Source organism: Haliotis asinina, chromosome 7 (assembly GCF_037392515.1).
Source record: "Haliotis asinina isolate JCU_RB_2024 chromosome 7, JCU_Hal_asi_v2, whole genome shotgun sequence".
Classification (NCBI taxonomy): Eukaryota; Metazoa; Mollusca; class Gastropoda; order Lepetellida; family Haliotidae; genus Haliotis; species Haliotis asinina.
In genome coordinates this window covers 52,726,722-52,746,583 of record NC_090286.1, presented here as the reverse complement: position 1 = coordinate 52,746,583, position 19,862 = coordinate 52,726,722, and the positions used below count along the sequence as shown (strand labels likewise).

At 37.4% G+C, this 19,862-nt stretch overlaps 1 protein-coding gene across 1 annotated transcript in view; it reads left to right on the top strand.

The window, feature by feature from the left end:
• Window positions 1-19,862, top strand: part of LOC137291809 (multiple PDZ domain protein-like) — a 256,863-nt gene that overhangs the window by 104,101 nt on the left and 132,900 nt on the right. The window contains exon 7 of the mRNA XM_067823344.1: window positions 13,495-13,629. Coding sequence (XP_067679445.1) covers window positions 13,495-13,629 — 135 coding nt within the window. The remainder of the gene's footprint in view (window positions 1-13,494; window positions 13,630-19,862) is intronic.

Below are 19,862 nucleotides of genomic sequence, written 5' to 3'. Positions count from 1 at the left end.
AACAGACGTTATTGATTTGATTTCAAGAGAGTACCCTTTGAAGGTCACTTGTCTAGGACATTTGGGCAAATTCACCTTGCTAATTGAGCCTATCAAGACACATATAGTTCCCTGTGTCTGTCTGTGTTCTTCAAATAATACTTATCCTGATTCAGGACTTGGTTTCAGGGCAGCGACAGACACCAGGTCGTTAGTTCAGGACACTCAGCATGATTTGGGATCTGCTACATGTCATATGACTCACATGAAAAAATCCATTTTTTCTTCCTCTAAATATTTGATGTAGCATCTTGTTCGAAGCAGTATGTTCATATGTGTGCTTTTTGAATACGTTTTTGTCAAAGGGGACAGTGGGAAGTGTTGAATGTAATGTTTAAGGAGGTTCGTAGAGTTGATCCTGCTGGCTTGTTAGCATTTGTTTGACCTTCAGGCAAGATGCACGCTTCATGTCTTGAGATTTAGACACTGTGTCTGGAATAAAGATTTTGAATAGTTAATGTGGTAGTTTTGTTAAATCAATAAAGTCGAAAATGAAATACAATTCTTTGTCCTTATAAACATTTGCTGAAACATTAAGTAGAAGGTACCTTGGTTCAAGTGAAGTTAATTAGCATGACTCAGGGGGAGTATGGCTCGACCTTTTGATCAGATGAAATTGACACATCTTCGAATTAAGAAATTGAATCCAAATGTTTCCTGGGGACTGTTGGCAGAGATGTCTCGGTATCAGATTCCTCTTGTCCAAGCTCTGACAATCTCCCTTAATTCAGTCCTCCCTTGGAAGGTCACCAAGTGGTTAAGGCACTGGTACACACTATGATCGAGTTCTGAGTTTAATTCCCACATGGAAACAGTGTTTTAAATCAATGTAAGGTGTTCTGTCATGTCTAGGGCTTAAATATTATTTAGACCCTACTCACTTCACATTTTTACTGTCAGTTCTTGCTTGGTTGCTTATTTTGGTGAGCAAAATTTACTCACTTGCACCATGGTTGTAAACCCTAAAGGAGCAGTTTTCTTGGGTTGTGGCTAGCCCAGGTTAAATTACTCTTAATGTGCGAGGCCAATTTCTGTTGTTCCCCACAGTGATATTGCTGGAATATTGCTAAGAGTGGTGTGAAGCTAAATTCACTCACTTACTTTAAGCAGTGAAGAGCATTAACCTGACAGTGATTTTTTTAACACCTGGTGTCATCTCTGGCATTGAAGCTGGTATATATTGATCAGGTCTCCTATCATGATTTTATGGTCAGACATTACCAGCATATTTTGTATGGCACATAATGTAATTTCTCTGAATTTATTTTCCATTTGAACTGTATTAAGTTAAGTCAGTATTTATTAATTAAATTCATACATGTCAACAGGGTTTGTGGCCATCTGTGTTAGATGAGATGAGATCACCCATTTCCATGACAATATTCACTTACATGCCTTATATTCAAATGTACATGATTATTTTAAAAAGTGTCATTGTTGTCAGGTTATTAAGTTAAACAACTCCTTAGACTGTCAGATGAGATTTGGTTTATACCAAGCATTGCATGAAACAATACCCATAGATCACTGGAAAATTTTATCTACTATATGTTGAAAATGCAGTATTTAGTCCAGTTTGACATGTGTTTCAGTTACCACAGAAAATGTGGAATGATAGTGATAATAGATTGATCAAGTGATTTAATGTTACACATTGTTTGTGAAAAAATGGTAAGAATGTCCTTCTCTACCAGCAGAACCAGCTATTCACTCTCAACTTATTTGTTCTTAAGAAAATGTGGTTAAATCGCTTGGTTGCCATGGTTATGTAATGGCTCAAGTTTTTAATATATCTACTTGATATCTCTCACTAACTTTCACTGCACTTGGAGTCTTTTATTGCCATTGTGAGAGGTCAGTGTTTTGTTTTTGGATATTTCACAAATGATGGATTATGGCTCTGCAAAATCAATACAAATGTTGAGAAGTATGTCTTAGAAATTGGTTTAAATGCGTGTGTCATATATGGACTCTTCCAAAGTGGACAAGATAACTCAGATTGCCAGTTACTTTTTCTTGAGTGACAGAATAATAGTTACTCATTGTAAGAATGCCAAAGAATCAAGGTGTACTTAGAAAATCAATCTCATCTGACAGGCAGTAATTTAGTCTTTTTGGAAACCAACTGACAGTAAGGGTGAAAATGACCTGTTAGAATTGTTTCTTTTATTGAAGAAGATATCAATATTCAGCTGAAATGATGAGTTGGAACTTTGTTTGAAAAGTCAGAAGTTTCATAAGGATTTATCATTCAAGTTTTGTCACAGAAATACTTTTGGAATTGACATATTCTTGATCAAGCACAGAATTGTAATTCATGTAGCAACACGGGCAGGAATGTACGGAAATGAAACTAAGTTTGTCAGTGCTGATGATGGAAAGAAAACATGCTGGATTATTTTCATGTTTACAACGCAGATTTGAACCAGAGTATTCAAGAGGTGTAATTTTTTGCCATCTGTCAGTTCAGGGATCAAATTACATCGCTTAAGGAAGCATCCTGGAGCAATTTTCTCTCCAAATTTCCAACCAGTGTCCTAACATGAATTACTGAGAGGTGATGTAGTTCAAATCTGACAGAGTTATAGTTACCGGGGCAGAGAAGGAACTCCACAACATATAAGCTTTGATCAGGTTCCTGGCCAGTGCATCCTGAAGTTAGTTGCATCATTAAAGCTGTCCGTCTCACTCTACTCCTGGTGGATAGACTACCACAAAACTTGACTGTTGACTTGGACAGTGGTTATGTTTGCTCCATGGGTTATGAAGACAGTTTTAGCAAGACTCTACCATCAAGCTTCCTTGAATTAAGCTGAGCTTGAAGATTCACCAGCAGAACATTGAGGCATGTGATGAGACGCCTCAATGATATGTGCCCTCTGCTATTTCGGTCATTGTTGACTAATTGAATCTACAGATCACAAAATGGCTTGCCCCTCCAACATCAATCATCATTTGAAATAGCATCCAGCCAAAGATTACAAGGATGAAATTGATTGTTTTGCAAGTCGATGCAGGGCTAGTGTGACTATCCCACTTAGAAATGAGTCCCAGGCTGAGCTGTATTGCATAGTGGAAGGAAATGGAGATCGTTGTTGGGAGAATTTACATGCCTTCGACATTGCTGGAGTTACTTGGCTCGGATTATGTGATATATGTGTGACGTGTGATACGAAGCAGGAGATCCTGTGATTCTATATGTGGATATGTGTCAAGGATTCTGTATTGTCAGCCCAGAAACCCCGAGTTGATGCTTCAGCAGCGGCAATTACGCATGGATCTGGTTTGGTTGGGAGAATTTCAACCTGTGTTATGTAATCGTTATAAGTACATGACGTAAAGGATGGAGTCTTCACAGGCTTTGTAATACATTCTGCAGCATAGAAGCAAGCTCCCAAAGATTTTCTCGACCTTGGTGATATTTTATTGATTTATTCGCACAAGATGTGTGGGGGAGAGAATTTAAATGTCCTCCCACTTGGCCAAGTATTTAGTCAACATTGGTAACGAGTCATACAATCTTAGATATGAAACCTATCAAAGGAGGCAGTGATGTCCGACTGAACGTGAATGAGAAAGGGTTTGGTTTGTTCGATACAATGATGATAACTTTATGACAATAAACATTCACATGGGTTGAAGGACAGCACCCGTCTCTGTTGCACTACCTTTATTTTCACACAGAATGAACTAGATACTTGCAATACATATCTGTAACGACTGTGTGTTCGTGATGATGATGTAGACATCGAGGTAACGGCCTTGTTCCCTGGAAGCTTTGACCGCCAGACATTCCCAACCAACATGATGTGTGAGTGAACAGGAAGCTGAATTTGAATGAAGTTTTGTGGTGAATATGTTCTAAATGGAGCACGTTGGTCGGTCGTACCATGATGCGATATGTGGCGCCCTCGTGGCCGCCATGTGCTACATGAAGGCAAGACACGTCACAACGCCGCACCAGCAACTGCCAATATGTAAAGCAGAGCCGGTAGGGAATGTATTGAATTGTAGGCTTAGTTTATAACATTCTTGATTATGGTAGCTGTCTGAATGTATATTGGGTCTGTGTTGCATTGTCTGACAAGCTGGATGGAAGCATGTGACACTAATCTGGGTTTCAATGTTGACGTCTGCCTGAAGTGTAATCAGAGGCTGATTCGTCTAGAGATGCCTGTCTATGTCTCAGTATTTTGTTTTTCATTTATTGAACTCACTTTCTTTCTTCTATTTCTGTCTGAGCTGAAAGAGCAAATGATTCTCAGTAAAATGTAATTTTATAAAATATATTCTGACCTACTTCTCAAGCAAGAGACTTCAGGAGAATCAAGAAATATGACTGATTTTTTAATTTGTTTATTAAGTCTTTCCCACAGTTTTTCTTTTCTGTGTTTGTGTTCTGTTTTTCAATATAATCTTTCTGTTGCAATTTCATAACAAATGCATAGCTAAGCTGAAATTGATGTTGAAGATGACTTTGTTCTAGTCATTTTACTGCAGAAATCTGATGTTTGCAGACATTGTTAATCAAGGTCTGTATTCTGTAAGCAGGGTTTTCTCTAATTTCTTTCTTGAAGTGTGCTAGTCCACTTCAGTGCAAATTGAACTTAAAGAGTAAAACATGAGTTTGAGATGACTTAATTGAAATTGAATGTGACTGCCACTTGGACAGCGCTTTGTTATCCACTAATTAATGAGTATAGTTTTCATTGTTTACTAAGAAATAAAATAGACATTTGTAATTCATCATTTGTAGAATTTGGTGTGAGTCTTTCTGGAATCTAAGATGATGGCACTGATCAATATCATCAAGAATACTGCACAAATTAGCATCTTAATCTGTTTACATTTACACTTGAGTTTGTGAAAGTCAGTATTAGGCATTTTAAAAATAATCCTTATCAAATGTGGAGTGGTATTGTATGAAATTGATCAAGGTACAGAGTGTACTGTTGAGATAGGATTGCAAGGCATTTTATGTGTACTTGTTTTTGAGTAACAGTGTTATAATTAGAAGTACCTTCATTTTGAATTTTCTACCATAAAGTGTTCAGTGAATAAGTTACCATGGTGATGGGGGAGTATTTCAGTGGTACAGAGGTGCCAATCCAGGGTTCATTGCTGAATCAGCTTGAACCCATGACTAGGAGATTCCATTACTTTGCCAGGGTCCTTTGACCACCAAGCCACCTGTAACCATGGCAACATGGAAACCCTTTGCTAACATCGAAGTAATCCAGATAACTTCAGACAGTTTAATTCCTGTTTGTTAATCACTTTTGTGTTAACAACGAGCTGAGAAAAATATAGAATATTCAGTTATCTGGTCATAAGAAACTTGTTGATTGTGAAGATTAATAGTAATGTTTCAAAATAAATGGTCCCTTCATACTTGAGAATGAATTTCAAATCTACAGTGAACATTATATAAACTAATGCAGGAAACCATTTCATGTATTTTCTGTTTTTGAAATACAATTTTGATAAAGCCAATTATAAAGAAGATGTATTAATGATAAAGAAAGTTAAATGTGAAATGGAAAGATGAGTTTGAAGTGAGGATGAGTTTGAAATGATCTTCCTTTACTGTTGTTGGTAAGCTTATCTGTAAGCTACTATTTGTTAACTAATATGCAAATCCTCTATGCATTTTGTGAAACTTTTTCTGCTGATATGCATATCAATATGTCAATCAATATTTTTTAACTTGTACACAATTTTATTCTGTAGGTTTATCAGTGTTCACGAATAGTGTCTGACCCTCTGACAAATCTGGCAGATTCGATAGTGGTCAGATAGAAATCACCAACCTCAGGCCCCCCTAAGTAATTGAAGGAATTACAGCAAATTTGAAGGAATTGCATCTCAAATGTAAACAAACGCAGCCCACTCGCGAAACAATTGCAGCGATATCGGTAATTTAGCGGTAATAACAGAAATACATCGGCATTATCGGAAGCAATGTCGGTAATACTGGAAACACGATCGGCCATCTTCGGAGATTTTTCGGTCGCGAGCGGAAACTCACGCAGCAAAACATGGCGTCGTTGGAAGAAGCACCTGTCTCGTTGAGATTTGTTTTTAGTTTCTACTATTACATTTTTATACTTATCCATCTTTGACCACCTGTGTTGAATGCGTTTAGGTATGAGGTGTTGTCGGGGCAATAGCTTATGTTTTTAGGAAAAGATAGTCACTCTAGGAGAGCGTCACAAGTCATGCCCCTGTAGTTTGTTTACATCTGAACATCGAAGTCGTGCCGATGATTACGAACGTGCGCCAGATATAACATCATTTTTTTTGTAAAATGTGTTTAAATTTGTCAATTGCACTTCGTAGCAAGAAAAATTATGGCTCATAAACTTCTTCATGGCGCACGTTCATGATGTTCGTAATCATCGGCACGACTTCGATGTTCAGATGTAAACAATCTCCAGGGGCATGACTTGTGACACTCTCCTGCAGTGACAATCTTTTCCTAAAAACATAAGCTATTGCCCCGACAACACCTCATACCTAAACGCATTCAACACGGGTGATCAAAGATGGATAAGTATGAAAATGTAATAGTAGGAACTAAAAACAAATCTCACCGAGACGGGTGCTTCTTCCAACGACGCCATGTTTTGCTGCGTGAGTTTCCGCTCGCGACCGAAAAATCTCCGAAGATGGCCGATCGTGTTTCCTGTATTACCGACATTGCTTCCGATAGGGCCGATGTGTTTCTGTTATTACCGCTAAACTACCGATATCGCTGCAATTGTTTCGCGAGTGGGCTGCGTTTGTTTACATTTGAGATGCAATTCCTTCAAATTTGCTGTAATTCCTTCAATTACTTAGGGGGGCCTGAACCTGACAGCCCCAGTGTCTGGCTGAATATTTCACAATGTCTTTGTGTGAAGTTGTTGTTTGCAACATGTGACACTTGTTTGCTGTTGAGAAATCTTATGTTTGTTAGCATATATTTTGTTAACAACTTCAGTGCCAATTATAAGAAACGTCAAATCTAAAATGTTTGTTTAACTTAATTCTGTGGGTCCTATGAATTTTCAATGGGTCAGACAAACATCTGAAACTTACAGGCCCCAATGTCCAATGTTACTTTGAAACACCATTGTGAACACTGGTTTAGCCCTGACAAAAAGAGAACATATATATCTTCAACCTGTCTGGGTAAATGTAATTGGTTAGACCTAAAACTGTAAAACATATTCTTTGAAGATTGAACTGAGATTGAAGTCTAAGTATGTCTGTTGCTCTGGAGTTTTTATATACTTTTGAAAGATATGATTTTGAAGAAATCAGAAACACTTCAAAGGACAAAATAACACTTAATTTTTGTTTCAACTCTTCTTGTCATAAAAACGTGTGTTACGGTCAGTAAAACATGTCTTGTTTGGAACAGAAAAGGTGCAAAGTAGTCGAAATGAATTTTCAAAATTCTTGATTTTTTGGAAAACACCAGTAAGAAATTGATTAAGCTTCAAAGCTAACATATATTTGTTGTGGAAGTGGTGAAACAGAACCACTTAGAAATTAATTGTATCAGAGGAAATATGGAATAGAGATCGCTGAGGTGTAAATGAGTGGCAGTCATTTCAAGAATGTCCCAAGGGCATCCTACTGCTTCTCATCCTTGATAGGGATTGTTGCAAGCTGCTGTGGAGACACAAAACCCACCAAGCAGAAACTGACAGACATGTAGTTGAAGGTCTCTAGAGTGCCAGTTTATGGTTATGTTATGCACTCGTTTGCAACATTAATTTGGCACAGCCTGTTTGAAGCCTTCTGTCCATCCTACTGTCGTTTCAACACGGTTGACTTAATGGATATGTTTTTCACAGTTTTTCAACCAATTTGGGGTGTCACCATCATAAATCCAGTTTCATCTGTACCGATTTCTTTGAGTGGTTCAACATTTCAGGCAGCTAATAGATTCTCAGACTGGGGTAGTTTAGAGATACAGATCTCATAATTATTTATAATGAGCCCTGAGAATGGGATTTTGTCTGGGATTTTGTCTGGGAGGTTGCCATTATTCTGTCAGGTGGCATCACATTCTCATGGTTTAGAAGATGAACCATAAAGATGTTGTTAGGATATGTAGGACAAAGGTGTTAACTGAACTACATTGAAACACATTCAGCCCAGTGTCAAAGGCTGAAATGTGTACATTTTGCTTGTTTAACACTCAGAGAAATAACACTTACTTGATGCTTAGTGTCTTTATTAATTGCCTGGTTCTTTTTCAGGAATCATGTTCTACATATGAACAGTTTGATGAGTTGCTTCAAAATGTACACTCCCAATCTAGATTACTAGTTACGATATTCACATATTCTTGGTATTTGGAAAGAACACGTCAGCACCCCATGAGATATTCTGAAGAAATGCACCAGCAATTGCAGTCAGAGCACTGGTATCAGAAGGTGACCAACCTGGGATAATGTGGACAGCTCATGTTGTCAATCTCTAGATTGTGAGGTCCAGACTTGAGTATATAAGGCTACTGTGGTGCAGGTGATGTTTTGAGGACTCAAACAACATTCACTCAATAGCTCTTTTGTAGACATATATCTTGTCATGTCATACATTATGTCCTAGGCCCTGTTCCTAACCCCCAAACAATTGTACCTCTCATGCTTTAATGTAGATTTGTGATAGTCGAAGCTACAATTGAGACCCTGAGGAACAAGGTTCTGGTTTGATTCCCTTCATGTGTACAAATATATGTTGGCATATCTTAGGGCGATCCAGCTGAAAGTTAAAAGTAGCTCAGTTATGAAAAGACTGAAACTTTGGCTGATTAAATCCATGCTTTAAATCTTAAACCAAGCACCTGAGTTTTGGTGCATGTTACACTGATGTTTCTGAAATATTGGAAGAAGTTGTTTCATTCAGAACATGAACACATCATATGTTGATGCTTGAACCCTAAAAAGGTTGACTTGCAAAAGTAAGCTTCAATCCCTTTTCACTCACTCATGTTATGTGTCTGTTGATGAGGTTTGGTGATCCCTGGAATACTGCAAAAATCGGCTTCAATTCGCTCACTGATGCTCTGATTGTTGATGACTGATCTTTAGTGTACCCTGCAGAGATAAAGTATGACTCTTGTGAAAACAGGCTTCAATCCCAACTCACTCACTCATGATCTGTGCCCTGCAGTGATAAGGTTGTATAATATTAAAAGGGTTTTGAGTCCAGACTCACTGATGTTGATGACTGTGTCTTGGAGATGGAGGGATCCTGGAGCTGGTATCCAGGCTGGCAGTTCCACTACTAGGTCTGGTAATGTAGTTTCCATGCAGAGTTTGTTCATTGATTTTTGCTAAGAAGGTGTATGTGCATATTTGGTCCTCAGTCGCCTCAACCATGTAGTTTTTTCCTGTGTTTTTCTTCCATGTCCCCAACATTGACAGTAATCTGTAATGCTAGGCACACTGCAAGCATCATATTCATATTGATTATAAAGTCTCATAGGTGAAGAGGGTTTTGGTCTTTTGATACTTTAATTAAAGAAAGGTTGATGAAAAACCAGCGTGTCGGGAGACAATTCCCCAAAGATTCTTTCCTTTTGTGTGTAATATATGCATATCTTCACCAATGGTCTATCATCTGTCACACAATGGTTGGCCTTGAGATTTGTAGGGAGCATTCTGTGAAATTGTTCGCCCAACTCATACTAAGCAATTAATACTAAGGATTAATTACAAGTCCGTGTTTGGTAAGATGTCCTGGTTTAAATGGTTGGGGATAACATAATTGTTTGCCTACCACACAGAAAAAAGGGTTTGATTTCCCAAATGGTTCATTTTTTACAGCCAGTGTTTGGTGTCCATGATGCGATATTGCTAAAGGTTGTATAAAAATGTGCTCCTTGACTCACTGAAGTGCATTCCTGAGAGCAAACTGACAAGAACTGTAGTTAAAAATAGGTGATTGGGAATACTTTTTAGATGTAATTAGATAGACTGATACTGTTGGTTGTGGTGTTAAAGAATCATTTGTATTTGTGCAAAGATGACTCTAAGCTGGAAATACCTGAGGATAAGGTTGTGATATGGCTCAGTGTCTTCATGCTGCTACCCACTGGTTTGCCTGAACCATGACAGTGACTCTCGGTAGAGAAAAAAACATTCACCCACTCACGTTTTTTCTTCACATAAAATTTCAAAATGCAACTAATCAAAGTCAAAATAAGACTACGTTTTATTCTTCTGCTGGTCTCCATGTGAGTGCTATTAAAAGAAAGCATTTGTATGGCATGTCTGCATTTGATTTGCTTCCCAGTTGCCATCCCTAAAAACATAACTCGATTAAAAAAGTGAAGACTTTCCTTTCCCCAGTTGTGCTGAAAACCTGACTTTTGTGTTATCGTAAGTGCATGGTTTTCTCTAAACTAGTCACAAAATATAAAGCCAGGTGGTTTTTAATAGTAATCCTATGATGATTTAAAGCTCCAAAAGTTGAAGTAAGCTGAGCCATCTTTAGGTTGACTTTCACCATGACAGAGACCCATATACAAAGCAAACAAGTTTCCTTCGAATGGCTTTTTGTTGATCTGGCGCAGAGAAATACTGGAGTGATAAATTGAATCAGTCCTGTAGACCATTGATTGATGTGTTGGTGCAATTCTACTCCTATGGACTTTATGGATTTGTCAAACTTTATCGTCAGGACCAAATCAAAATGTTCACAGATCAAAAAGCATTCGTGTTTTTTCCAGAATTATTTCACAGATGGGGAAACCAAGATTCTGATGTTTTGTTTTCCTTGTCAGTTTTTCATGGTGGTGTGTTCGATTATTTTTCTGACAGAAGAATTTGAAAGGTTCTTGACATGATTGGCAATTTTGTGGTTCAATAGTGGAACAATTGAATGTGGCTATTTAGTCTGAAGTGGAGGAATCAGGTGAAGAAACATGATTTCATGGATTGAAGTGGACTTGTTGATACTTAAATCACAAATTAGGAGGGTTTGTTTTGCTAGTCATTCATAGAATTTGATCTGAAGCCCTTCAGGGTGATTGCAGATGGCTCACTGAAACATACCATAATTCACTGAAACATACCGTAACTCAATGAAACAGTTTCAAAGTGCCATTATCACAAAGTTATTCAGTCTATATCATCTAACATTTGTGGACATATTAGCTTAAAGCCTCCTGACAGAAGTATCATCTTATTCCAGTGTTTTGACAATGAAGGATCAGTTTGCTCTTGCTTTAGATTACACAACAAAGCATTATCCACATCGAACATTTTTGGAGTGTAAATGTTCAACAGGTCAGATTTGTACAATACTGCTTTTTTTTTACCAACAGTCTTCACTGTAATGGCCTTGTAAGCAGCCTGTGCAGAGATTTGAAACATGCAGGGGAATGCCATGCCCACAAAATGGCAGAACCAGAGCTAATGTTTGGAACCAATTATATGTGTAGAACAGAAAAAAGAGACTATTAGATTGAACATTCTGTGGAAATAGTTTGTAAAAAATTGCTCCAAATGGAAACTTGGCGCCAGGTTTGGTAAACCTAATATTGTAGCATTCAGTCAATCACTCTGTTCCCATTCTTTGTTCTTAGTTGGTCCCAAGGGGCTCGTTGATCCCAGTGTATGTGAGCTATAAAGAACCCTTCTCATATGTAGGATTTATTGGTTGTTATTAATGCATATATTGACTTCTGTCATGAGTGAAGGTTGATACATCACAGAAAGGGGTTTGAGAAATGTTGTCTTTGGTTTGTTTGGATTTTACTTTGTGATGAGCTTTTTAGATGTTTGTAAATATCTTTTTTGTTTAAAGGAGTATTTCCTTTGTTTGTGTCTTTTCTGTTCTAATGAGTAGCAGAACTGTGAGTCAACAGAGAAAGTTACCAACATGAACATTTGGTTCAACTGAACTTGTTCTTGATCTGAACATGTGCTTGAGAACATGTTCTACTGATCTTAGCATGTGCTTCTGTTAAGATCATGTGCCACAACTAAACATTTTCCTGATCAGAGCATGTGCATCAACTAAACTCGTTCCTGTTCAAAATATGTGCTTATTATCTTATTATTATACATGTTCAGGTTCAGAGCATGTGCCACAACTAAACATGTTCCTGATCAAAGCACGTGCTTAAGTGAACACGTTTATGAACTGAGCATGTGATTCAATTAAACATATTCCTGCTCAGAGCATGTGCCACAACTAAACATGTTCCTGTTCAAAGTATGTGCTTCTCTGAACATTTTCATGATCTGAGCATGTGCTTCAACTAAACATGTTCCTGCTGAGAGTATATGCTTAAGTGAACCTGTTTATAATCTGAACATGGGCTTCAACTAAACATGTTCCTGGTAAGAGCATGTACTTCAACTGAACATGTTCAAGATCTGAACATGTGCTTCAAATGATTATGTTCCTGCTTAGAGCATTAAGTTCATCAGACCCTTGTTCCAGATCTAAGCATGTGCTTCAGCAGAACATGTTCCTGCTCATAGCAAGTGGTTCAGCTAAAGATATGCCAGACCTGACGATGTGCTGCGTCTGATCCAAGCAATTTCTACCCAGCTAATCTCGTCATAATACCCTGACTTCACAATCTGTCATTGCAATTCTACCAGCATCATCCAAGACTAACAAGGAATTATGTATGTCTACAGGATGGAATAACTCCAAGAATTGTTCTCCCTGAGTAAAGAAGCATGATATGAATCCATGCTAACAGAACCATTCCTCTGTGGTCATAGCTATTTAATTGGCAAAATAATTTTAGCATCACATTCTATTTACTGTCAAACTTTCAGCATTCTGAAACACATTGTGGTGGAGAACTCATTCTGAAATTAGCATGTATGCATGTCTTTTGGTGGCTAAACTAGTGCCTGAAGTAATTATTAGTTTCATCAAATGGCGAAACTTTTGACAGCAACAGTGGTAAATAGTAACTGTGTGATGGTTAAGTGCTTGATTGGCATTTTAGAAGATGCTGTTTGATGAACATGAAGAAATCATCTTCTTTTTATTCTTTAAAACAATGTTTTGGGGCCTGTTCTGATCCCATCATCAGATAGAACTATAATGAACAGTAACTGATAGTTATTTTTCATGACTGTCATTCAGAAAGCTGAAAATCTGAAAGTAACAATTAGGTTGTCATGTGGAAACTAACCTAAAATTCTTGAAATTTATAATATCAAGCCCAGAATGGCACAGCCATAAATACCTGCCAAACAGATTACTAGGAGTAAAAGGCAGAATACCAGTGGGTAAATTATTTACATAATAGGTGTATGGAACATAATTTTTATATCATATTTTCTACACTGAATGTTACAAGGCTATTAACAAACCCCCAGATAAATGATGAAATTGTCATTTTTTATGTGTGCACTGTTTTCTTCTTTCATTTTGGTGTTTGAGAAGTGTAGTTTGTATTTCAAGTTTTTTTTCCCTTCTTTTCAGCTAAGCACCGAATGGACCCAAATTGAAGTTATTGATCTTATTAATGATGGAACAGGCCTTGGTTTTGGAATCATTGGAGGAAGAAGCACTGGGGTGGTTGTCAAGACTATATTGCCTGGAGGTGTCGCTGATGTGGTGAGTGCACTAGTCACACTGGTGGGTAGAAGAAACACAGATATCTTAGTCTAGATTTCCACATATCATTGTCCAATATGTCAGTAATGACATGCTACAGCAATGTAGTCAAGTAAAAGGACATTTGTGTTATCATCAGAAGTTATTTATGGGACTGTCAGATGTATCAGCAATGTAAGTGTGTTGCATTCAGATATATCACACCAGCGTTTTTGTAAGACATGTCACAAACCATTCTGTTAGCGTGAGACACAACACCACCTTTGTTACAGTCAGATATATGATTGTATGATTGCAGTCAGATATGTCATACGCCATTTTGTTACAATTAAGTTGGATGAAGTTTATTGCTTATCACTGTTACAGAATGTTACACCCATCACAGACAGATTTATCAGACACCACTGTGTTGTTGCATTCAGATCAATCACATTTATCTGTTGCAGATTTATCAGGCACAACTGTATCATAGACAGATTTACCATGTTAACAGGAATTTATCATATATATCTGTCTTTCAGTGAGAGCTTTCATACACTGGTGTGTGACATGACACTGATAATCATTTTTGCGCACATACACATGCCATTGTTTTGGACAGATATATCAACACATTTCTGTTTCTTTTTAACAGAAAACTATGAATTCATGTTAAAATTCAAATGGTTTCCGATTTTTGCTCATTAGTATGAAAAATGTTTCCAACGATATTTATGTATTGAGATGATACTTTTTTTTCTCATAAATTCATTTGTCCATGGGGTAAAATAGTTAATTAGTATGTTCCAAGATTCAAGCATCAGTGTTACTGTTCGTTTCTTAAATCTGAATTATATTCAATCACAGACATTTGATTGACGGAATTTTTACCCTCATGGTACCTCATTTCGCTTTTGTAGCAGACGACATTAGCGGCCATTTTGAAATGCCTCAAATCTGTCTTTTTCACTTGAACAGTCTAGGCAGAGGTCAATCAGAAAGATCTCTGCCTTTTCCAGTAATTGCAATCTTAATGGCTCTTTAATTCTATCAGAGCATGTGATGAAAGTTCTATAATTACATTGTATTATTTGATGGCGTTTAGATCTGGCTGCCTCCTCCGCCACCAGATGTCAAGCCACATTTATTTCTCAGCACAGCATCAGTGTCTAAAGAGTGAAACTCATCTTGTATTGTGTCCTCGGTCAGAGGTCACTGTCTATTGAAACTGTGCTTGAGACAAATGTATAGTATTGGCTTGAAAAGACATTTATGGCTTTATAGTTTCGTTAATTAATCTTTCTCATGACCCAAGTATGTGTGCATACTTGGATGTCATGCAAAAAGAAATCTTCTCTTTAAGACAAATGGAAAATTTCCTTATGATGTTAACATCTGGCAGTGATAGAAGGGAAAGTAAAAATGTACCAACTGCTGAAAGATGAGTCGGGTATGTGCCAGTGTAATGTGAAGAATTATTGCAATTGATCTTGATTCATTTTGACGTAAATGAAATGGTGTGCAAGTTTTGTTTAACCACACAAAAAAATATTAATGATGTCAGTTGTACGTCACCTTTTTCGTCAGGTGTGGTGTCAGTTTGATTTTGGAATGAGTGAGTGAGTTTAATTTTATGCTGCTTTTAGCAATATTCCAGCAAAAACACAATAGGAAACACCTGAAATGGGCTTCTTACATTGTACCCATGTAGGTGATCAACCTGGGTCTTCGGTGAGATTAGTGAACACTTTAACCTGTAGGCTACCCTACCACATCTTGTTTTTGGAGGATACTGAAGTAATGCAAGATATTCGCTGTTTTGTCTGGTTAAACACATGAGCAGGGTTACAAACCTAGAAATATAATCTGGGTGAATCTAGGATTCAAACTTGGTGCCTTAAGCTTTTAGCATGTTTTGACCACTCGACCACCACCAAAGTCCAATGCAGGGGGTCTGTCACCAATTTGGGTTACGGTATGTAATTAACCACAAGGTGGCCATCATGATATGGAATACATGACAAATCCTTTCCTTGTGTCCACTTACCTTCTTGTTGGAAGATTAATCATAGTCCTTATAAGGATGTGAAACTGGAGGCTGAACTGCTAGATGTCCATTATGTGATGTCCTACGAAAGACAAAAAGCAGATGACAGACTTCTGACCTATCATGTTTTTTCTACAAAGCGAAGTCCGGCATGACAAGGAAGGGATTGCCACAATGTGTCAGTTTCTTGCAAGAGAGGACCTTGATTAAGAGTCAAAACAAAACTCAAAGCAGGGAGCTGAGAAATTAATTTCTTTTTGGCTTTGATTGTAGTTCCTTGATTTAAGACTGAAGTACTGGTATTTGTATTACATCCGGGACTATTTTCTCTATCAAGATCAAGTACCAACAAAAATGAACTTTCTTAAAAGACAAAAGATTTTGATCCAACTATCTTGTTTTCATTTCTGCAGACAATAATCATCATCTGTAGCTGTGAAATGTTGATAGAATATCATTTTGGGGAACAGCAGCATGGCTCCAAAAGTAAATATAACAGGCCTTTGAAAAAATTGAATGCAGTTAGAAGCACTGAAAAAATCATATAATATTTAACATACCCTTTGACAGTGTTTTCTACAGTTTTACAGTAATAGTGGGACACATATTTTAGATATTTCATATCATTTTTAATGATACAATTGACTTCATGTATTCTTTCACATATTTATAGATGTTTGTCAGTCAGAACAAGTAGCTTGAAATATCTGAGTCCATAAGAAGATTTTGAGTTGTGATCCATAAACCGAGTTACTTTGGGTCTTAATCAGAAATAGACTACAGTCTTTGTACAACAATCCTCTTGTATGGAGATTACGTTGGACTTATGTTGGAATCATTTGATGCCCTTATTAATTTTAAAATTTCTATTTGTTGAACATATTTGTCCAGCCTGATTTCATTGAAACTTTTGAAGGAGTTGTATTTCTAATCTGTAGGCACTAGGTCATCCTAGTGACTGGCCAGTGTTGAGATATTAAGATGCGTAATACAAAAATGGAAAAGACCTGTTCCCTCCACAGGCTCCAGAATAACATATCTAAGATGAGTCTTCCAGGTCAAAGACCCTCAAGTGTTTTTTGGATTTGTTCGGTTTTCTAATACGTGTCATTTAGAGTACTTTCCTGACAAATAGGCAATGTTGAGGCTCACATGCATGCAGGCTTCAATTACTTCGGGATTGCAGTGAATGTTTTCTGGGCTTTCAAGCCGAGTACACAAAGTGAGGAATTGTGAGTAGTGAATATTGGTTGTGAATGGCAGGGATAAAGAAACTTAGTGTGAGCTGGCAAACATGATCAGTTCCAAGTTACCAGCATTGATCAGTAGTTGTCAGGACGTCAGCTTCAACGTGTTTGTTCTGTGGCATGTCTGACAATAGGCACAGATTGTTACAGTATCTAATGTTTTGGTTGAATTTTGAATATTCTGTCTTCTTTGAAGGCAGATTTGTCATCACAACATACAGTATATCAGCAGTGTTTCATGTTTCAGTGAATGCTCTGCATTAAAACTGCATTTTTTTTTTTTTTTTTTTTTTTTTGAAACATTAAAATGAACTGTCCTCTATGATGCGGGTCATCCTGCTCAAGATCATCTGCGAAGATCCTGGTTAGAACCGATCTTCAGTAATACATGCTTGTCATAAGCAATCATTGGGATCGGGTGGTCAGGCTAACCATCTTGGTTGATACATATCATTGCATCCCAATTGTATAGATTGATGTTCATGCTGTTCATCATTTGATTGCCTGGTCCAGACCCAAATATTTACAGACTGCTGCCATAGAGCTAGAATATTGTTGAACTTGGCCTTAATGTATGTGGCATAAATCTAACCTCTCTCTTGCTCCCTCTCTGTCTCTCTTTCCCTTGTCGTGAATAGCATCTAGTGATGGCTACAAGAAGATTTGCATCGCATTTTAACAAATAATGTTTGTCAAAACATTCAAATATAGTCCCCGAGAATTTTAAGAAGGGGAATTACATTGTGGAGACTTTACTAAGACAACACCTACAGGGAAAAAAATAGCCAGCTGCAAGATTCAGGTCATTTATTTCACACGGGTTGGCTGAAGTGTATCATCCAATACTCATGCCTCAAACAGTTCAAAAATAACAGGTGGTGTTCTGTAAGATTAATATGTTGTTCACTGGTCCCTCAAGGCTTATGGGTTGATGTACCCTGGATATTTATTTTTGTTCTTTGAGCCCAAACATCAAGGGCACATCAAACCATGCTCCACTCATGACCAATGAACAACTCATAATATCCTAGATCACTGTGGTCACTGTTTTAGTAATTGTACCTCCTTTGGGATTCTAGATCAGAGTATGTCCCCAGCATTGCCTCTGATGGTTTTAGAAGCAGCACTGTTTTAAAAACTTTGGATGGAGTGTTCAGGATTGACTTGGTTGATTATGTGTAATCATACATGACAACATGTGTTGCCAACATGATTGATCTGTGGATTGTCTGACTGTCCTGAGTTATTACACGTTCACGGTCTTGTACAAAGAAATATAAATATGAAAATCAATCATCTGAACGTATGATGGTTTTCTGACCCAAGTGGACATTGATTGTTGATCATTTTGTGCCTAAGGATATGATATTTTTAGATACATAACTGCCATTTACAACAGACTGCAAACATTGCCATCACTTTCAATCTTGTTCTCTCTTTTTAAACAGGTTGTTTGGTGGCCACTGGTAGTTAGTAATCTGCTTTCATCTTGACAAAATTCTCATTTTGGCAGTTCTTTGGTTTGACATTATGGGAATACTGGTGACAGCTGCCTTGCATTCTCATGATAAAAATGTATCATTACAGGACAACAAACATAATCAAGTCCTGGGTCTTAAGAGAAATATAAGTACATGATAATGTTTATGTATAGTTAACTGAAATTGCACTTCTTATAGGTCCACAGCCAATAAATGACATATACAAGTTAATCACAAATAATCACCACTATTTCCAAAAAAGCTCTGGAGAAATGGTAAAGGCCTCAATGATTAGATGTTGAGATGAAGCTTGATTGTGGGTCACATGACCCACTATAGCGGACCAATTAACTGCCTTGTTATTGGAGTGTTGACACAAACCTCTGTACTAAAACTGCGGTGTGTGCCATGTGATTATGACTGAAAACACTGCCATCAGAGAGTGATTTGGAATATCATCAAAAGATCAAAGCTGTTTCTTAGCTAAATATTTGTCTGCTGTTTTCTGAAGCTTGGGTATTTATCTAAGTTAGGAATCAGGTGTTGCCCCGAGATTGATGCAAGAGAGCTCAGCAATGGAGTCATCCTCTGAAGAACCCCTCCAGAATATCCAGTACTGTCCTTGTGGGTTTCAGATCTTCTGGTTTTTGCATCTGTCATGTGATAGTCTAGTGGTTGAAGTGTTTTCTTGCCTCACTAAAGACTTAGCTTTGATTTCTTCCAACATGAGTAAAATGATCAGATTCCATGTTTAATGTTACCCACTTTTATATCAATGGAATATTGCTAGAAGCTGCGTAACTCAAATCCACGCACCCATACAAATTAGTTTATGTTATGGCAGCCAATATGTTACAATGATATGTAATTCATGAGACTGACAGCTGTTTTGAAATGAGTCCGTGACTTGATAGGTCCTCAGAATGCTGTCTCTGTTGTAGTGACCTTTGTTTAACTGTAATGCTTTTGTCCCATTTCTGAATTGCTATTGTTATTCAGCTTTGTGAACTGTAAGAAAAAAGGCTCATGCTGTCAACCATTGGATTATTGATTGATGTTTTATAGTAGCTGTTCAAAGCTGCATTGAATCCAACTCACTGACTGTAGTTGCATACATCTGAAGACTTGGTAATTTAGTTATTTTAATATGGTTAAAGTGGATGCATAGAATTTTAGTTAGTGTATATCTTGTTCCTAAATGATCTGTTAAAAATATCTGTGTACATTAACACTCAGCTGATGTGATTCCTATGAACCAGTTGTATGTGTTTGAACCATCATTGTCTTGACTGGCTTGTGTTTTTTTCCACTTAAAGACACAAGGCACCAGTGATGTCTTCATTTGACAGGTGATTGGAACAGTAACATGTCGTGATTCAGGATTTGGGGCATGGTTTAGGAACGGCTGAAAATATAATAATTTATGTATCTTTGCCTGGTACAACTTTCAGTATTTGGTTCTAACTTTGGTATAAATGA